This window comes from Sorex araneus, chromosome 3 (genome assembly GCF_027595985.1).
Source record: "Sorex araneus isolate mSorAra2 chromosome 3, mSorAra2.pri, whole genome shotgun sequence".
NCBI lineage: Eukaryota > Metazoa > Chordata > Mammalia > Eulipotyphla > Soricidae > Sorex > Sorex araneus.
This window is the reverse complement of record NC_073304.1, coordinates 60626276-60648884: the sequence shown is the minus strand read 5'-3', so window position 1 is coordinate 60648884 and position 22609 is coordinate 60626276. Positions and strand designations below refer to the sequence as shown.

Genomic DNA, 22609 nt, shown 5'->3' with positions numbered 1-22609 from the left:
GAACTAAGCCCCAGTTTTTCAACAAACAGGCTCTACACAACATGTTCCTCATGGTAAAAATCAGATCAGCCATATGACCTGCTATCACAGGGCCTGGCATGTACCAGTTTAATATTTTCTGAATGGATATATAGACATCAAGGAGATATAATTTGAAAAATATTTTTAAAAAGCAAATTGTATACACAGTAACGTAATAATGTTATCATGTAATATGACAGCTGGTTAAAACACAGCTAGACAATATTTTGATGTGTGTATTTATTTATATGTTGTGAGAAGCAAGGGCAAAATGAAGACAAGGTGTTTGGTAATTCCAAAACCACTAGCAGTGTGGATCAGAGTTCCACAATAGATACCTAGTAAGTTTTCCCCAAAATTTGGAGCAATATAGCACACAGATTTTACAAAAGGTTGAAAATCTCTTTCTTAAATAGCCTACTATAACTTTGTCTGGGATAAACGCACTCTTTGTAATCTATCCCATGGAATAAAGTACAAGTATTAAATTCAGTTTCTAAAGTAAACTTTTCCTGAAACAAAATAAGAGGGTTTTTTCAATGCATTAGGCAGTTAATGAGGAGATTCACAACAAAATGGGGGCACATTGCCGGGAGCCTGCATGAGACAAGTCCTAAGAGGAAGCATTGAAAATTCTTTTCAAGGGGGCTGGAGCGATAGCACAGCAGGTAGGGCATTTACCTTGCACGCGGCCGACCCGGGTTCGAATCCCAGCATCCCATATGGTCCCCTGAGCACCGCCAGGGGTGATTCCTGATTGTAGAACCAGGAGTAGCCCCTGTGCATTGCCGGGTGTGACCCAAAAAAGCAAAAAAAGTTTTCCTGAGCGCAAAACGGAGACGCCGAGCCTCTCTCTAGGTTTCTCCATCTTATGAGCACCATAAAAGGGTAAAAGTTTGTAGTGATGTTATTTCTGGTTGTACTTTCCCTGGACTTTATACAGAAACCCAAAACCGCGCGCGACCCAATGTCATCTTAGCATCAGCAATATGTAATATGTCCCTTTTTAATGGGTCGGACTTTTGTGGGAGATCCTAACAAGAATAGTAAGTCTGTTGCTGAAATATTGAAGGCAATCAAAGTGGTAGCCATCTCACTAGACTGAACTAAGCTATATCCCCACGCCGGCTGAGAAGAAATTTTCTTCTTTCTCGGGAAGAAACGCGGTGTGTCATCAACTACAGTGTGATGTCCATTAAGCAAACAGACCTGGTGGCGTGGGAATGGGATATAAGGGGGAAAATTATGTACAAGGAACAGCGGGACGCTGGTGGAATCTCGAGCCGGAGCCGATACCAGCGCAAGACCTTCGGTTCCAGAGACTGCTTGCAGATACTCTACAAGTCTATCAACTAAGCCAGAGCCCCACGCCTGCTGATGACGGGAAATAACCATCCTTTTCGGTTTTTTTTTCCCTTGTCAGGCAGCGTGGAGATTACTAAAACAGGCGTGAACTCGGTGGCGCGGGGCAAGGGGGAAAAAGAAAAACTATGTAACAAACAGCGGGACTTAATATCTCTATATTCTTAGCAATGGAGAACTATCAAATGCCTCCTTGGCAATAGGACTGCTTTTCTTTTTTGGGGGAAACCCCAACAACGGTAGTGAGTTGTGTGTTGAAACATGGAATGTAATCGAAATAAGGCGTAAACGAAGTGAAACATATCATGTGCAAGGGTTGGGACTGGGGAGGTAGGAGGGGGCGGCAGGTATACTGGGGGGGTTGGTGATGGAAGATGGGCACTGGTGAAGTGAAGGGTGTTTGAGAACTGTATAACCGACATAATCCTGAGAACTATGTAACCCTCCACATGGTGATTCAATAAAATTAAAAAATAAATAAATAAAATAAAATAAAAAAAAATAAAAAAAAAAATAAAAACTGCCATCCAGCCCCCACCCCTGTGATGCTCCCTTGAAGGAATGCATTTTGCCTTGTCGGTTCCTGGAAAAAGGGGTGTCTTTTCTCTCCAGCTGCAGCTGGATCTCACAAAGTACAAACGAATGCCTTTCTTTTCTTGTTTCTAATGGTCACTCACTGTGTTTGGTTACTGTCAAGAAATCAATAAATGTGTTTAACAAGTTAAAAAAAAAAAGAAAATTATTTTCAAGAGAATTAGGGAAGAGTAGGGAAGAGAGGGGAAATGTAGAAATTAATGAGAAAAGGAAAGAAAGTGAATCGACAATATTGGAAACATTCAAATTCTGAGAAAAGAACCAGACACATCCTAGCTAATGTATAAATCTATATTAGTAAACCTGGGCTGGAGCAATAGTACAGCGGTTGGGCGTTCGCCTTTCACATGGCCCACCCATGTTCAATTTCTCCGCAACTCTCGGAGAGCCTGGCAAGCTACCGAGAATATCGAGCCCGGGCGGCAGAGCCTGGCAAGCTACCCGTGTGTATATTGGATATACCAAAAACAGTAACAATAAGTCTCTCAATGAGAGACGTTACTGGTGCCCGCTCGAACAAATCGATGAGCAACGGGATGACAGTAACAGTTTATTAGTAAACCAGGTGATCTCTTTATCATAAAGACAGAATATGGGAATAATAACACAAATGCCTTTCATTCTTTCATACTTGACTTAATTAATAATGCTTGATAATTTTTCCTCCAAATAATACTATGCAATTTTGACATTCTCAAAATTACTATAAATGATTAACATATCAGAGTATCTATAAAAATATAGATGCCATTTGCAGAAGCCTCGCCAGTGGTGGGGAAGCAGGAACCATTCCTGGTAATACTCAGCTGCCTAACAGAGATCTGACAGGTCATTGCTCAGCTGGAGGTCCAGGGATGCTTGGGTTTTTGGATAACACTGAGGTTGCTAAAATCACCTAATAGTGCTAAAGAGCCAACAGGTAACATTCAAGCAGTGCAAGTGAAAGGACAGGGAATCAAATTCTGTCTCAAATGTGCAAAATCTGTGCTCCACAGCCTCATACCTTTGAACTATTCCTCTGAACCCTGAAAGCCTTATTTTTTCTGGAATTGGGGTCATTTTGTGCAGTACTCAGGAAATCACTCTTGGTCATGCTTGAGGGACTATTTGGTACCTGGTCTTGAATGAGGGCTTCCTACATGCAATGCATGCACTCCAGTCCATTGAGTTACCTCTCTGGTTCCATAAATGCTATTTTTTAAAAGTTGGTTTTAGAGAAAGTTATTTGATAATGTGGCCACTGCCACTGCATATAAATTAAAAATAACTTCTTTAATTCCATTATGAAAATCCATTTTGGAACGTTCCAGAAATCATTTATTTTAGAAATAAGAAAAGTGTTTAAAAAGGTGCTTCATCTGGTGAAATATAAGATAGCATTTAATGATATCCAAATATGACAATTAAACAAAACTCTATCACCCCAAATCAAAAAGTTCAGTAAAAATAAAGTAGAAGTTTTATGTTTACCCCCTAAAGGTAATTTCTAGCAGGTAAACATAAAAATATAATTAAGACTATAAATTTAAGAATAGAATTACAGTTAGCATATATTCATTTAATGTGTCACACTTTATGAAATGTTTATAAATGTGGAATTGTCTAAATGTTTGTTTCCCTTCTCTACAAATACTAACAATATATTTGCTATGGTTCCAGACACAATTATAAACCATCTAACATGAGTAACATCCTATCAACAAACTTATGAAGTAAGTCGCAATGTAGCCTTTTTATAAGGATGAAGCACAGAAAAATTAAACTGCCTGCCCAAAGAAACACATACAGTGAATATCAGAATCAATCTCTACTATTACCAGTAAAATATCAGAACCCCCATAAAGATGTCATTTCCTTATACTGTGCTTTTTCGTGCAATTAAATTCGCTATTAAAACATGAATACTTCTAGGGGTCACAGAGATAGTACAGCAGGTTAGGCACTTGTCTTGCATGTGGCTGACTTGGATTCGATCCCCAGCACTATATGGTTCTCCAAGTATCACCATAGAGATACCTGGGTGCCGAGCCATGATTAAGTCATCACCAGGTGTAGCTCAACAAACAAAAAAAACCAACATGAAAACTTCTTTATTTCAGAGCCTATTTTCTTCTTTGTTGATCTCCGTTGTACCTATTTCATTGTTAGCTTCCACAGTGTACTTAAAAGTTTACCATCCATGTAATTATTATGGGGCTGATATGTAATTTTAAAAATACACATTATATGTGTATAAAGCATGCAATATATCACAATATACCATGTAATTATGTGACATGTTATATATTATGTATACAATGTATATGTATATGCTTACATACATATACAGAGACACACAAACATATACCTCAAAACATATGAGCTCAATATCTCTTTGGGACACCACAATAGAAACAGTGAAACTTAATAGATTAGAAGAGAAAAGTTCAAGATGGTATTGGTATGACCTCACGGATGAACTCTAATGTCACATGGCTCCATATTTTTCTTCATATGTACAACACATGTGGGAGTGATTCAGTTACCAGGAAGGTGTGGGGGACAAGTACAAAGGGCAAATGAGAAAAAAAATTCAATACGGAGGCCTTTGAGCCTACGTGCAAACAGTGGGTATCTCAACAATAAGAATGTCTATACTACCTCTGAGCATTTGTGAGAGGCCTGGTATAAGGAAGACACAAGTCTATACCACTGCACCATTTAGACCCAGATAGACAAATATTAAAATCAAAGGATGGATTGGACTTGCAGAGTCTAAGGATACCTATATCATGCATCAAAGACTGAGCAACAATCTTGGAATCCATTAATGCAGGAAAAATAGTACCCCTGAGAGCTCCTTTTCTTTGTGGGGATAAAAATAGAGTAATGCAATTATTCTCACCTTCTGGGCCAGAGACAGAAACAACCAGGTCCACTAGGGTTTGAAGCTGAGGCGAGAAGCTCTGCCCAGTCTCTTTGGGAGGCACTGTACTGGAGATAGATGCATCCAGAGTCAAGAATGGCAGGGATAGAAAGTGGATCCAAACAGAGAGAGCCACCCTGAGCCAACTACGGGCCGGAATGAAGCCAGAATAGGTGTGACCCAAGAGTAGGTCTGGGTCCAACTGGAATGGGTCTGGGCCTTAGCCATGGACATTGTTCCTACAAGGTGCTGGCACTCTTGCCAGTGTCCCACTCTTGCCACTGTGCCAAGGGGAACCCTGATACCCTGGCTCTGGTGCCTAGAGTGCTCCACAGTGGAGATGAGCCCCCATCTTGCTCTGGAGACCCTTGGGGCCAGCAGCTGAAGCTTGACTGCTTCCCATGCACAGCCCCGCTGTCTCCTGACCCAGCCATGATTTTTGCAAAAGTACTCAACACAATTCATCAGTATCTTTGGAAGCTTTTAACTTAGATATATGCTTAGAAGTATCATGATTCTTGTCTCAATGAAATTGTACATAGTGATCAAAGTCTGAAAGAAGAAAAGTGGAGGAAAACTAAAAAAAGGAGGGATGGAGGGAGACAGGAAGGAAGGAGGAGAAGGAAGTGTGGAGGAGGGGGGAGAGGAATAGGAAGGGAGGAAATGATTTTTAGACTATGAGTGGCTTCTGGGTTAATGTCTGTATTTTGTGTCAGGTGAAGTAAACAGCAAAGATTCTCCTTACTACTGATGATATACTTAGGTCAGGAGGGACTCCTTTAGATAATTTAGGAAGTAAATATGTTCTCTAGCATCTTGATGAGAGGTTTTAAAAAATTTTAATTAGCAGTCAAAATTGAAATCCCCCAAAATAAGGATATCAATTCATTCATTCTGTGATCTGTTTATTTGGCCAATGTTCAAGTCTCTACTCTGTGCCAGCTTCTGGTTTAGACACTAAAGACAGTGCAGTGTACCAAACAGACCAAGATTATTCCCCTTAGGGAGCTTAGCATCTGGTGATAGACATAAGAACATGTTATGTCTATATCAACATCATTTAACTATGAATAGAATACATTCTTACATTTAAATAAACATGTCAATGTTAAAGATAAGCCAATTTTTTTAAAATGTCTTCTTTTAGGATAGACATTTTCTAAAGTAGTTTTAATAAATTTACCATTAGTTAAATTTATATTAAACTGTGGCTTTTCTCAGTTTGTATTTAAATGCAAGATTTGTTTATAATATTCATATAAGCTGCATAAATAATTTAAATGTAGACATTTGCTAATCTAATCTAATTTGCTTACTAACAACCTATTTAAACTAATGAGCAGTACAGCCCCATTCTATCCTATCTAGATGGCCCATTTGTTAATTATTTAATTCACACTTCCCATTTGGACCTCCTCTGCTATCTGTTCACCATCTACTCATCTTTCCGTCAACCATCTACTTGCCCATTTATTCTCTGCACTAATACACACCGGGAGCCACTGGAGTGAGAATCTCCACAGCCCATTTTTCATTACTTCTTTGAACCAGAGTTTCTCAAAAGATGTAGAATTTGTAATATTTGTCTGTTTTTTTAAATTCCATATATTAAAATCCCACTTAATAGACATAAAAATATAGCTCTTCCACGATGTTTATACCTTGAGCACATATGATTGCAAGGACAGAGGCAATGAGTTTATGTCTAGTTCTAGCTGAGAGAGATGTCAAAAGAGTAAATACATGATGGAAGAGAATATTCACAATTCATATGACAAAGAGCTAATATCCAAGATATATAAAGTACTCACAAAACTCAACAACAAAAAAGTAAACAATCTCATCAAAAAATGAGAAGACAGAAAATTAGAAGAGATAAATAGATAATTTTACAAAGAAAATATATGACAATAGTTATGAAAGGGTCGTCATCATCATTGATATCAGGGAAATAAATGTTTATCAAAATGACAATGTCTCACCTCATACCAGGGTGTATGATCTACATCAAAAATACAAGAAATAACCAATGCTGGCTGGGATATGGTGAAAAAGTAACCCTCATTCACTGTTCTCCCACATACAAAAAAACAGTATGGAGACTTTTCAAAAACTGACAATATATCAATCATATAATGCCACAAGTAGTAATTTCTATTCATTGGCATCTATCTCAAGAACACAAAATAACTAAGTCAAAAAGATATATCCACACCAATGTTCACTGCACATAATATACAATAGACAAGATACGGAAATAACCAAATGCTCAAAGACAGGGAAGTAAATAAAGAAATTGTGGCATATATATTCAATAAAATATTACTAAGCTAAAATAAAAGATAAAATTGTGCTTTTCACTATAATTTGGTGGAACATAAAAATATTCTACTATGCAAAGTGAGTAGGAAGAAGAACAAAAATACAAACTGGATAGTCTCATTCATTTGTGGGGTATAAAGAAACAAAACAAAAACAGTAGACAATGGCCAATGAAAACTAACACCAACATTCTTCCTACAGACTGCATTTGCCACAGAGGTGACATGGGTTGGTATTGGTGGTATGGAGAGGACAAGAACATAAGAATCCTATTGGGTGAAGGGATACTGGCACTGTGGTGATCAGTGTAGTGCAGTAACATTGTATGTTGAAAACAAATATTAATATGATTGTGAAACGGGCTGGAGCGATAGCACAACAGGTAGGGCATTTGCCTTGCATGAGACCAACCCAGGTTTGAGATTCCCCTGCTCCTCTCGAGAGCCCAGCAAGCTACCTAGAGTATCTCGCCCCCATGGCAGAGCCTGCAAGCTACCCATGGTGTATTTGATATGCCAAAAACAGTAACGACAAGTCTCACAATGGAGACGTTACTGGTGCCAGCAAATCGATGAGCAACGGGATGATAGTGACAGTGACAGTGATTGTGAATCATGATACTCCAATTTTAAACAGTTTAAAATGTCATAAGATTCACTATAAATGTGAGATATAAATTCAGATGTCCTGCTGGCTCCAGTAGCACTGCTTTGCTCTAGATGCTGGCACATTCATTAATATCTCAGTGCTAAGAAAAAAACACCCATCTACCTTCTCATATAAGAGTCTGAATCTCATTTCCCACCCATGCACAAAAGGATTTTACATTCAGGAAAAGTTGAAGGGCACTGTAATTTGGATTGAAGAGTTGCAAATGCCCCCACACTTAAAACTTCTATAAGTGGCATTTCACATTTATTACTGGTTAGAAAAGAAAACACTTTCTTGTGACTTGCCCATGAATTACATAATCTTTTTCTTGAAGGAAATGCACTTTGATTTCAAACAATCTAAAAATGGAACAAAAACCTACATGTGAAACTATGCTTTTTCTCATGCATTGTGTTTCTTATTTGTTCATTGGAAGCGGCACAACCTCCTGTGCTTGGCGAGGGTAATCACATTCAAAAGTGTCTGGTTCTAAAAACTGAACCTGGGACTCCAACATACAAGGCACACATTCCAGGCTATTGAGCCATCTGCCCAAATCCTTATTGGGAAAACGTTTTTTATTTTCAAGATAACCAGGAGTCTTATTTTAGTTTCTATTTGCTACACATTCAAATCAATGGAGAGTAATAGACTTCCTTTTTAAGTTTTCAACATAAATATTTCTATGTATGGTTGCACATATGCAGCAACTGTGAGTCTTATACCCATGATATGTCAAATATTCCATTACAGAAAACAAATCACATGGCTTATCACTGGACCATTTTAATTTATATATGCCTGAAGTAAAACAAATAAACAACAGTTTTAACTAACTCACAATAAGGAACATTTCTTCTCTTTGGCAAATTAAGATGCTGTGAAAGAATTGAAAGGATTTTCCCTCTATACGTGAAGACATTTTATTTGCATCTTTCCACATATGCCTGGTGAGGTTGTGATACATAAGCAAAATAGGTGTCACCTGAATGGTAAGCACTATGATACAAGCTATTTGAATAAAATATATTTGAGTAGTTAATATAGTTAAAGCATTGTACTAGGTCTGAAGATATAAATTAAATAAGACCTCATTGTTACCCAATGAGGTTCAATTTTGGCAAACCCTAAAAACAAAAAATAAAAACAGAAATAGTTCCAGAGCTATTGTTTCCATTAAACACCACACACACACACACAAACACACACACACACACACATAACACATAAAGCAATTTTGGAAAGTATAAGTGTAGAATGAAATATGCTTGTGTAAGCATATCAGTGGAAACTTAAGAAAAACATAATACATAATGATTTTTTTTTTTGCTTTTTGGGTCACACCTGGCGATGCACAGGGGTCACTCCTGGCTCATGCACTCAGGAATCACCCCTGATGGTGTTCAGGGGACCATATGGGATGCTGGGATTCGAACCCGGGTTGGCCGCGTGCAAGCAAGGCAAACGCCCTACCCGCTGTGCTATCGCTCCAGCCCCCATAATGATTATTTAAATACCAACTCTTGAATTGATGAAAATATATTTTTTATCCACATACAAGGCATCCCCCCTCCTACTGAGTCACATCCACGGCCATATCACACCAATTTGGGGGAATTTAATCTTTGTTTATTTGTTTGTGGAACAGATCTGGCTGCTTTCGTAACTTAATCCTGGCTCTGCAGTCAATGGTCACTGCTGGTGGTGGTCAAGGCCTATATATGGTGCCAGGGATCAAACTGAGTCAGCTGCATTTAAGGCAAGGCCATAACCCCTACACTATTATTCCAGTCCTTGTCACACAGATTTTTTTTAATTATGTGCCATTATCTCTAATTTTCTACTGTTCTTTCTGTCTCTACTTCTCTGTTGATTTTCTAATCTCCAATATATGCATGCTGGAGGTCCCTCTCGGAAAGCCTGGCAAGCTGCCGAGAGTATCCCTCCCACACAGCAGAGCCTGACAAGCTACCCATGGCGTATTTGATACGCCCAAAACAGTAATAGCAAGTTTCACAAGCCCGCTCGAGCAAATCGATGAGCAGCGGGATGACAGTGACAGTGATACAGTGATAGACCAATTATCCTCATGAAGAAATCAGAAGTGTCATTCTTTCTTTATCCTTAGTCCTGTGTACATAATTATATTACTCCACAAAAAAGACTGCTGATATTCCCTGTAATTTTTATACCATGACATTCTTACATTCAACTTTAAAGAATATAAGTGTGTTCTAAATTGTTCTACCCAAAGCAAAACTCATTTGTGTATTTTTATTTCATTATTTTGTACCAAAATAAGATACTTATTTCATTAAGTCCCGATCGGGACTTGGCCTCTTCTGCCCAGATCCCCCATTTTCCAGTAGCTAGGCGGTCACACCAGCGACTATAAAACCAAGCTCCTGGAAGAGAGCCACGCAGAGTCTCTTGCCCCTGTACCTGACTGTCTTCACTGGGGCCCCTCGGAGGGGCTGGGTTGAGTTTCTCTCCCTGCCCCAAGCAGAGCCCCAGCAGCCAAGGACCTCTGGAGCCCAACCACAGCCATGCCCCTCTCCACACTTTCGAAACGAGCCTCAAGCATGAAGGAACCGGCAGAGGAACCCAGGTGTGCGGGACCCAGGGCTGACATCTTATAGCCTAGTTCTCCCTCTCAGAGAACCTGGCAAGCTACCGAGAGTTTCCTGCCAGTATGGGAGAGCCTGGCAAGCTCCCTGTGGCGTATTCATATGCCAAAACCAGTTACAATGACGGGTCTCATTCCCCTAACCCTGAAAGAGCCTCCAATGTGGCATCATTGGGAAGGACGAGTAAAGAGAGGCTTCTAAAATCTCAGGGATATATGGGACAAACGGAGACATTACTGAGACCGCTCGAGAAAATTGATGATCAATAGGATGATGATGATGATGATTTCATTAAGTATTTTCATTTTTATCCTCCTTATAATTTTTCTAAAATACCATGGCTTTATACATTTCTTATTAAGAGAAAAATGAATATTTTGTTTTATTTAGTCATTTAAAAATTGGTTTTGAAGCATGAGAAGGTTATACTGCCATCTTGTGGTAAAAAATTCATTTACAGTATCAAGAAGAAATTTCTCACTACCATACAATATATATATTTCCTACCTCCCTGAAACTTATATTTAAGAAAAATGTAAGACTCCTAAATATCCTACACTGATGATATGTTAAAATAATTTTATTAAAATTAAGAAAGGCATTATGAACGCTATCTGAGATAAAAACAATTATGCACTTGGCAATATAGGTGCTATTCTCAGTAGTTTATAATTTAATATTAGTATAACACACTCTCACCACATAAATTTAGAGAAAGGAAATTATGTCACCTAAGAAATTCATTTTCACAAAGTAATCACCAATTCCCACAATTAATATAACATGTATTGTCAGCTTCTCCATTTTTGTTTGATTTAGAGATATATATTAAAATAAAAGATAATACACTCCCAATAAACTAAATAGTATAGCAAATACTTTACAATGGGACCTAATTAGAAATGAATCACGTTCTACATATAAGGGCAGAAATTTTTTCCAAAAAAAGGAAATCACCAAAATTATAGGAAAACAGCACCATCTATAGGTCGTCACAATTTCATAAGTACAAAATTAGGTCATTCAAGGCAACTGATCATTGTGATATAGTGGTCAACCAAATGAACTGCCTGCCAAAGAAAGACTCAGCAAAATAGTTATGCTCATTCTCCAACTCATGAAGAAAATCATATAATTCACTCCAGTATTTTAATATTATTCTACAATCATTCTCCAAGATTGTAACATCCATAGCAACAAAAATAAAAACCAACATTTCCCAAAATTGTACCCTTATTTTGGTACACTAAATAATAATGCACATATTGGCAACTTTTAAAAAATCAAAACTTATTAACACATTAACATCACTTCTTCTTTTGTTCTTCCTTTTATCCCTTCCCCTACCCTCACCATATTTTTAAATGCAACCCCTCTCTTTCTCTTCCTTTCTTTCTCTTTCTCTCTTTCTCCCTTGTAACTATTTTATTTTATTGTTTTGAAAATGTATTTCATTATTCTCTCTCCAAAAGACTTTATCTTTCCTTATAATAGTTCTAATAGTTTATTCCAGTTCGTATAGCCAACCAGTTCACCCACTGTCTAACCTAAAAAGCTATCAACCTCAAACACAAAGGGTGAGAAATGCAAAGTGGTGAAGGGATGGGTGTTGGAACGTTGCATGACTGAAACCCAGTCATGAACAATTTTGTAACTGTGTATCTCATGTTGATTTCTTAAAAGGGAGAGGGGATGCTCAAAGCAAACCTATTTGATTCAACTTAATTTTCCTCCATTCCACAGACAAGCTCTTCCAGTCAGAACTGGAGTTGCCCAAGGCCAGGCCGGAGCAGTGTACAGCAGGGAGGACACTTCCCGTACACAAGGTTGATCCAGGTTCCATCCCTGGCATCTCATAGTGGTGGTCTCCGGAGCACCACCAGGAGTAATCCTGAATACAGAGTCAGGAGTTATCAGTTATCTCTGAGCATTATTAGATGTGACAGAAATAAAGAAAGAAGGAAGGAAGGAAGGAAGGAAGGAAGGAAGGAAGGAAGGAAGGAAGGAAGGAAGGAAGGAAGGAAGGAAGGAAGGAAGGAAGGAAGGAAGGAAGGGAGGGAGGGAGGGAGGGAGGGAGGGAGGGAGGGAGGGAGGGAGGGAGAGAGAGAGAGAGAGAAAGAAAGAAAGAAAGAAAGAGAGAGAGAGAGAGAAGAAAGAAAGAAAGAAAGAAAGAAAGAAAGAAAGAAAGAAAGAAAGAAAGAAAGAAAGAAAGAAAGAAAGAAAGAAAGAAAGAAAGAAAGAAAGAAAGAAAGGAAGGAGAGGAGGAGGAGGAGAAGGAGGAGAAGAAGAAGGAGGAGGAGGATTGTTTTATTATTTTCTTTAACCACAACTGTCTGTGCTCAGGACTTACTTTATGGTCTGTGTTCATTAATTACATTGGGAAGTGCTTGATGGCCCATACTTGGTGCTGGGGATCTACCCAAGTGCAAGGCAAGTGCCTTAACCCCTGTACTATCTCACCAGTTCCTTATCTTATAATTATTAACTAGATAATTTGTAGGATCCACCCAACTTAAACCAACACCCAGAGAAGGTCATTTGCAACATGATAACAGAAAGATTTATGAAAAAGAGGAATAGGGATATGGTTCAGTACAACTATACACCAAAGGGAAAATGGTGCTTAAAGTTCTAATTACAACTTCAGAATTACTTCTAGAACACTTTTCATAACCATCAGCGTCCACATGGCTCTTGAACCACGATATTTCTAGTGTGTTATAAATCCAAGTCTGGGGCAAAGAGACCTTAGAGCTCTGTGAGACACTTGTGAAAGCTCCTGCTGAAATCAGAGAACAGATGGGCCTGTTCAGGGAGAGAATGCATCAAGAGCAGAACAGAGAACTTACAAATCTACTGAATACGCATGCTGGAGAAAAGGCAAGAAGGGGGAGCAGCAAACATTCTGAAGAGAGTAAAGAAAAACATAAGTTTTTTTTTCAAAGGGCTGAAAATCAAAGACTAATTTTTTTATTTATTGAATTACTGTGAGATACACAGTTACAAAGTTGTTCGTGATTGTGTTTCAGCCATACAGTGCTCCAACATCCAACAACTTTCCTTCACCAGGATACATTTCCCACCACCAATGCAATGTCCCCATTTTCCATCCATGCACCATCTTTCCCTCCCCACCACCCCACCCACCAAACACACACACACACACACACACACACACACACACACACACACACACAGAATTTGCCTCTATAGCAGGAACTTTTTTTCTCTTTCAGAGACAACTTTAAAGAGAAAAACTGGTCACAGATGTGAAATTACACAACTATAGGTAAAATTGAAATGAAAACCAGTAATTAGTGGTTTCAACAAAAAAGGTGAAAACAGACATGCCATAATATTAAAGTAAGCTGAAAATTCCATGGCATACTTTTCATGAAGGTTGACAACGTAAGGAAGAGAAACACATATAGTTTTAAATTGAGGGGCTTAAATGGGCAAACACACCACAGAGGAATGAAATGTAATCAAATGCCTGTGATTAACTGAATAGTGCCCCCCCCCCCATCAATGGTATGTTTAAGTCCTAACTTGAGAATGAGAATGGAAATGGGTCTCTGCAAATACAATCTAGTGATGACACTGGATTGTAGTAGGTTCTAATTCACCGAGTGGTGTTCTTAAAAAATAGGAAAATTGGACATAGAGAGAGATATGGAGAAAGAATGTCACAGAATTAAGGTGAAAGAACATTTAGATTGCTGACAACTTACAGAAGACAGACAAGAAGCAAGGAACAGTTTCTTCCTTAATATCCTCATAAGGAGTCATTCTACCTTGCTTTCAAATTTTCTGCCTCCAGAACTGTAAGAGAAACAATTCCACTGATTTAAACAAGCTAGTTTATTCTACATTGTTCAGACAGGCAGACCTTGCAAACTAACACAAACTTTGTAGATAACAATCAAAAATCTAATAGAACACTTACAGGCATCTTATCATAATTATATCAAAACACAAAAATATCTGACACGAATATAATCATTTAAAAGCAAATGAAATTTGAGATTCTGTTAAAATCTAGGATATTTGTAAAAAAATTTTCTCTTAACCTGATTTCATCTAGTGCCATTTCTAGATGCTACCTACTTAAATTTAAATCCTCAAGATGTCTGAAAACAACTTGTCTACTGGAACAAAATGTGATGCGTAAGTTTTAAAATTACTGACACAGAAGGTTTTGGACCCTGAGACAAAAGATTACTCAGAAGGTGGCAGAGATTTTGTACCTGAAGGTAACTTTTTTCACTTCATTTGTTAAATTATTGCAATGAAAGACAGTACTGTTGAGAGAAAATATTGTTTTAAGTATTACCTGTCTAATGACAATAATCTCTGAATTCTTTTCTCCTTTTCTCCTTTCATGAAGAGTAGGACCCTAAGACTAATATAATGTGGTTTGGGCCTCTCATATTTACTCACTTAACAAATATTTATGATTACTTACTGATTTACGATTAAACTACCAATGTGCTGAGATGTTATAGTTAAGATTGGGGGCAGAGCAAGGAAGAGATGTGAACAAGGCCTGATTTAACAATGTGTACCTAAAATGATGTTGGGCAAGAGTTGTTTGTCTTCTCACATCAATTGACTCATGTATCCACATAGTATACTTGCACTTTTAAATCCTTGAAACGTGGTCATGCAATTCATCTTAGTATGTTCTTATTTTCATACTTTTGAGAATGAGGTTTTCTTTTAAGAAAGGACTACATTTTCATTAAAACACATTCCTTAAAGTATTTTATAATTTATTTGAGCTATAATAGAGTTGCTTCCTCCTATGTGTCTGAAATAGGGAGATTTTTTTTTCCTCCCTAATTACCCAGATAATGGGTTCCAGTCTCCCTTTGATGTCTCATAAAGGCTCACCTGTTTGACTATAACCTGCTATTTATTATCAAACAATTGCCATTTGCCAAATCCTGAATTTCCAAAGGTGCCATTTATCCAAATCACATGTGTGTCCCCTTTGCACCCACTCTGAGCTAGAATTTTCGTTGATCAAAATTTAACCTTGATTACCCCCTGGTGCACTAGCCCTTTTATTACCTAGTCCAAATTAAAATCCAGATGACAACTAGTATACATACTGCCTATTACGGCATTTCTTTTGACAGTATTTTTAACTATTACGGGTTAGGATAAGAAGTAGAAATCTTGTGAAAATAGAGATAACTATTTGAGATCAGAAATTTACAAAATAAAATTGAGGAGCCAGAGAAGGAGTACAGGAGTTTAGGTACTAGCTTTGAATGCAGCCCGCTACAGATTGATCCTTCGCAGCACATACAGTTCCCTAAGCACTGTCAGGAGCAAGCCCTGAGTACTACGGGTGTGGCCCAACCACCATCAGTGATAAAAGAAATAAGATCTTAAACTATCCATTATTGTTATATGTTGAAGGTCTTAGACTCTCAACCATCATAGTCATGTAATATTTTACATAGTGTCCCAATAGTTCATGTCCCAGAAGCCTACCCATGAAATCAGTTTCTCCTCCCCACCTTCTCCCAGTCTTTCATGTCACTTTCTCCTTCCATCCTTTGAAGGAAATTAATGGGATCAATGGCACAAAGTCCTTGAACTGTGTCTACTGAAACACTGGGGGAAAAACTTTTCCAAAATACTTTAACTAAACAATTTAATTACAACCTCTCCAAGGACAGGCACAAAGTAAAACCAGTGACTGAAGAAGATGTGGTGAAGTTTGTTAGAATCAGAGGACAAGGGGAGGGCTGGAGAGGAATAATTAGCAGCTGGGACATTTGGGGAATAAAGCAGTGTTCTGCCAGCTCGGTGTCTTGGAACAGCTTCATGGAGGGGAAATGTTCCAGGAAGCACTGCAAGTCGGACTTACAGACTAAGAAATACAAGAGAGACTTCTGGGAGGCACAAGGAAAGGAAATCTTGAGATGGCAACACAGAAGTGAAATCAATGTGGACAGGCCCTGGGCATTTTCCTCACCTTGGTAGAAGTCTGACAGGTCCTGGCCAGAACAGGGACATCTCTGAGATGGAAGAGGAAACCCAAGACATTCTAAAGTTGGATGTAAACGTTCTATGAATATTTGGGAAGAATATTCCTCCAGGAAGGCCTAAAATCCTCCTGTATTACTCTGGAAATCAGAAGCACCCCATGAGCTTCAGAAGCACATGCAAGAGCCCAATGGTCACTAGGGAAAATAGTAGGAACTGTGTGTCTAACACGGGACATGACAAATACGGAGGCCCGGAGGCCTTGGGATCCCTAAAAAATTTGACAGTATACCGTTAGCACTCTTGATGAGATATGCTGTCTATCCAACTGGTGTCTTTGAGAAAAGAAAACAGTTTCCCTTATCTCCCGAATGGATACAGTTCTGTGCTAGGACACGCACTGAGGCTTAAATATATAGATATATGTAAAGCTAAAAATTGCATCTGGCATTTAGAATTTACTCAATAAATGCTGGTCATTTAATTTTTTTTCCCTATTCACATGTTACAGCAAATGTTAAAGTTAAATGGGATTTACAAAACATTGATCAAAACATGGCTTTCAAGCGGGGCCTTGGAAAATACAGGGCTCTCATAACTAGCAAAATAAGACAGACTTTCCAAGCAGTGGGAACAAACATTGAAAAGTTCAGACCACATTCCAGAATAGTAAGCAGACCTATTTATCAGAAACCAAATGGAATGTGTAGGTGAGGATTGAAAAATAAGTCTGAGGGTCGAATAATATAGTAGCCAGGGTGATCCCCACTACCCCACATGGTTCCCCTGAATACCACCAGGAATTATCCCTGAGCACAGAGACAGCAGTACGCTCTGAGCAAGCTTTGGAGCATATACACCAAAACCAAAGAACAAAGAGAAAGAGAGAGAGAGACAGAGACAGAGACAGAGACAGAGAGAGACAGAGAGAGACAGAGAGAGAGAAGAAGAAGTAGTAGTAGTAGAAGAAGAAGAAGTTCTGTATGCTAATTTGAGAATATATATACATATATGCATATTCTGTATATCTGTATATATGCTATATATCTGTGTGTATGATATATATACATATGCATGTATATATATATATATATATATATATATAGTTCCTGCTCTACAGAACCTTTTTGCTCAAAGATCTTCTATTGAAGTGCTTCTGAAGCTTTGAAATACCAATTAGTGACTTAGGGATCTTCCCAAAATGCAGATTTAAATATTTTTGAATAAATTTAAATATTTTAAGTGAGATCTAAGCGCTTACATTTTTAATGAGATTCCACATGCTACTCTGAACACCAGGGGTCTAATCTGGTGGCTTTCTCCCTCTACAATATTGGGCCTTGCTGATCTTCCTGAAGCTCATTACATCTAACACTCTCACTCTAGTCAAACTATTTCTTAAAGCCTGCTTGGTGACAGTCTAGTAAACATAGACTGTCTTACACACAGCCTTCACTATATAAGACAAGTTGCCTTTATAACAATATTCCTTCATTATAATATAATTATATTAAATTTAATGTATTATAATATTTTATATTATACTATAATGAGTAATTTTTACAATATTATAATATCACTTACAATAATACTTATTGTAAGCATTTTAAAATAATTATGCATAGGAAGAGTGTGGTCTAATCTCAGTAATTGTGTTTCAGAATTTTAGTGTATGTGGGGATGGGCTGAAGCAATAGCACAGCAGGTAGGGCGTTTGCCTTGCATGCGGCCAACCTGGGTTCAATTCCTCTGTCTCTCTTGGAGAGCTTGGCAAGCTACCAAGAGTATCCTGCCCACACAGCAGAGCCTGGCAAGCTACCTATGGCGTATTCAATACGCCAAAAACAGTAACAACAAGTCTCACAATGGAGACGTTAACTGGTGCCCACTGAAGCAAATAGATGAACAACGGGAAGACAGTGCTACATAATGAGTAATATAACATAATCCCAATGTAATATATTAACTGCAAACTTAAGGTCAGTTTATTATCCAAATACCTGTAAATACATTAAGCTATTTGGCCCTTTAAATGCAAATACCGCAAATGATCCTCTAAGAAAGGACTATATCAGGTATAGCAGATACCTATTAACCATCTCATGATACTTCCAGCTTCATTGAGAAACAATCTCCCCTGAGCTTCCTTCCACATCTCACTCCACCTATCACATGAGGTCTAGCTATATAAGTAGACCCCTGAGCAATATTAGGTTATTTTTATACTTTACCTCAGAATTTATGCTACAGTGTAGCAAGGGGGGAAGCAGGGAGGCAAGTCAGCCTCTTGTTTGCTGTACAAAGCAGAAATTATGAGTTTATAAACTCATTGGAAACCATATTCTGCCTAGTGTACTGAAAAGAGAAAACAAATGTCAACTGTGAAAAAGGGGAAAAAAAGTCATGAGCACCGAAAAAAAAAGCAGAAAATAACTCTACAGCATGGCACACTGACACCATCACCCATCTCACAAAGGTCACACATGCAAGTCAAGGTAGCAAACCTGGTGATTTCTCCCAGCCTCAGCAAGATAAGCAGCTGGGCCAAGCGGCTGAGAGACAGTTACTTCTTCCCGTTATCTTGTGGAAGACTGCCAGAAGGCCATTTCTCACGCATTCCCCTCGGTTCAGATACGCAGGCCTTCCACCTCACTCTCACTCAGGCTATCACTGCAGATGTGAGCATAAATTTATAAAGTTGCAGTTTCAAAACTTTTATAAGTTATAAAACTTTAAAAATTTTAAGTTACTTTTCTGTTACAAAATTTATAAAAATTTCTGAGTCTATTTAAAAGTGTTTTTCCATAATCAGGTAAATCTATGTTTCAACTGCACTTAGCAGTTGAAACAGTAATATTTGTGACCCTTCTGTTAGTCAGAACCTGAGATTCTTGGAAATTATTTAACCGTTTGATAAAGAGAAGAAGAGAGGGCAAGAGTTCACTCCCTGAGGTGCCTTCAGTATTTCAGTTCAACTCCAGTCCTCAAATGCAATCCGTTAGATTCCCTGGTATTTCTCCAATAAGCTATCCAATAGCATTCTTCCCTCAAGAAAGTCAAAATGTATTTTTCAATTTTATCATTGAAACATAATACACAGAAATATTGATTTGATGATAGTTTCGGCAAGCAGAATTTCATTACTAGAGACTCATGTGCATTTTTTGTATTTATTAAAATATGGCCGTTCTTTTATCTTGATTTCTTTTTGCCCCAAGACCTAATACATGTAACATGACTAGCTTGCAAGTATCAAAGTCAGATATGAGGTTTTCATAATGCCCAGGAGGGAGAGAGAGAGAGAGAGAGAGAGAGAGAGAGAGAGAGAGAGAGAGAGAGAGAGAGAGATAAGTAACAAAAGTACCAGCCATAGAGGCAGGCTTGACAGCCTTGAAGTTTGAAGTTGGGGGTGACAGGAGGAAAACTGGGGACCTTGGTGGTAGGAAAAGTTCCCTGCTGAAGGGCGGGGTATTGGAACCGTGTATGACTGAAATCCAATCATGAATAACTTTGTAACTGTGTATCTCAAAGTGATTCAATCTATATTTTTTAAATGAGGTTCTAGGAAAAGTTTTATGAAAAAGTTGAAGAAAACATGATTCTTCTTCACTATGATAAAACTATGTTACTGTGATCAATTATCAATAATTCCACAATACCAAGCATATAGTCTCATAGGTTCAGTGACTTTCTCTAGCTACACATAGTACTTATACGATCATTATAAATTATTTTGTAAATTTCCCCACACACACACAATAAAACTTTCTGTAAATGAATGTGGAACCAATATCAAAGGTGTTTATAAGAGTTCACACAGGCCTTTGATTTTAACATGCCTGTTTAAAGCGAATAACCACCCCCCACCCCCACTCCCCCCCACACACACATGCCCCCAACCCCAGTAGTAATTAAGACCAGTCAGAGTCCTGGGGTCCCCACTCTGGTGTAAGATCCAAGTTGGGGAAAGTCTACAGTCACTAGCAGAATTCCACCCAAGGAACCCGGACTGCGTCCGAGGGGACGGGCCGGCGGAGAGGCCTTGTCCCAGCTGCGGGCCAGCCGCCGCCGCCTGGGCGAAAGGGCCTGGGAACCCAGAAGCCCTGGAACCCGCGGGCGGCGGGCGCGGGCGCCCCGACTCCTTTACCAGGGGGCACCCGCGGCGGCCGGCGGCCCGCTCGGGACACCTCCAGGCTCTCCCGCGGGCGCACGGCACGGGGTTCGAGAGAGCCACCGACACCCTGTGCCGCGAGGGGCAGCCTGTGGGCGCGACGTTTTCCGGAGACGCGAGGGGGAGAGACGGGGCGGGGCGGCCTTACCCGCGGAGCCGCCGGCCAGGACCTGCCGGGCCGCCTCGCTCGCGAAGCCGCCGTGGGCTCTGGCGGACATCGTCCCGGAGCTCGTGCACACGCGGGCGTCGGCTCCCTGCCGGCAGCAACCCCGTGACTGGCGTCCGGCTGGGGCCTGCAACTCCCCGGGGGGCCTCGTCTGCAACGGCTCGTGGCGCGCTCTCTGCCCCACTTGGCGCCCGGGCGACCCCGAGGCGCGCAGCCCGCCGGGTGTGGGCGCCTAGATTGTGCCCCCACTCCTGCCCGCCCTATCGGCCGCCTCCCGCGCGCGGCAGGGCGCCGCTCGCTGCTCCCGATAACGCGCTGGAGTCAGTGTGGCCCGGCCCGGAGCGCGACGACCCTTGTCCCCCGCGCCGCGGCGGGGGCACAGGGCATTTCTCTCAAACCAACACCCCAAGCCACAAGTCAAGGAAAAAAAGAGGCCTGGACATCGCCTGGCCGGCAGCCGTGGCAGCCGAGTCACAGCGAGTAACGGTGGACAAGGGCTCTTACAGGGAAGCCGATCGATCTCATTCCCTCACCCGAGATTTTTATTTGAGATTTTTTATTTACTGAAAGCTGAGAGATTTTACTACAAGTTATCTGGGTCAGTGATTCTCAAGAGTTTGAACTTGGGACTCGGGAGCTTCTGCATAACCATGAGTCTGCAGAAAGGCAATGCATTTCTCTTTCTGGCTTTTAAGTCTGTAAGGCACTACTGACCTCAATAATCAAGAAGCTACCAGCGTATTCTCCCTATAAATCATTTTATTATTCAGAGTAAATGACACACACACACACACCCAAACACACTCCGGCAAGACAAAAACACTTAAAACTACTTTAAGCGACAAGTTCTAAATGTTAGGTTGGAGCGGTACAAGACATTGTCATTCAAAACTTTATTATAAGACTTTGGAACCTCTATTGTCATATTAAACATAGTATTTCATAGCAAATAAATATTTAGTATGAACCATTAAAAATTTGAAGGCAAAATTAGTTGGATTAATAATAAAATATGGTCACAGATAAATATTTCTGATAAATATTTTGCTCATTGATTTGCTCAAGCGGGCACCAGTAATGTCACCATTTTGAGACTTCTTGTTACTGTTTTTGGCATATCAAATATGCCACAGGTAGCTTGCCAGGCATTAGATAAAAATACAATGACTGGCTTCGTATTTTGTTTTAATTTTTTAAACTGAGCTATTAAGTTGGTAATAACAATATATGGAAAAATTAGCATAAGAAGTTAGAGGAGCTTACATGACTGGGCACGTAAAATGAATTTATGAATAGGACTGTAGCACTGTCATCGGGTTGTTCATTGATTTGCTCGAGCAGGCACCAGTAATGTCTCCACTGTGAGACTTGTTACTGTTTTTGGCATATCAAATACGCCACTGGTAGCTTGCTCAGCTCTCCGAGAGGGACAGAGGAATCAAACCTGGGTCGGCCGTATGCAAGGCAAACACCCTACCGGCTGTGCTGTCACTCCAATCCTTGAATAGGACTAAGCTTGAAAATATTTACCCGGAGATAACAGGCAGAAATGTTTAATAACTAGATTAATAACTTTTAAACAGTGTTTTACATTAATTAAACATGAGGTCTTGATGCAATATAGAATATGTATTAACAAATAGGGAAATAATATTGAGCACTAGAATCAGATTCCAAAACTCCTAGAAACATTTATTTTCCACTAAGAAAACTAAGTCTCCTGAGATCACACTAAAAGTTACAGCATAGCTAGAATTTAATTCTAGGATTCCTTCTTCTAATACAATGGA

The 22609-nt window shown here is 39.5% G+C and overlaps 1 protein-coding gene across 1 annotated transcript in view; it reads right to left on the bottom strand.

Moving 5' to 3' along the window:
* SLC25A21 (solute carrier family 25 member 21) overlaps positions 1-21211 on the bottom strand; it is a 520315-nt gene extending 499104 nt beyond the window's left edge. Inside the window, exon 1 of the mRNA XM_055132085.1 lies at positions 20802-21211. Within this exon, the coding sequence (XP_054988060.1) occupies positions 20802-20871 (70 nt within the window). The 5' untranslated portion in view covers positions 20872-21211. The remainder of the gene's footprint in view (positions 1-20801) is intronic.
* Positions 21212-22609: the final 1398 nt, after the last annotated feature.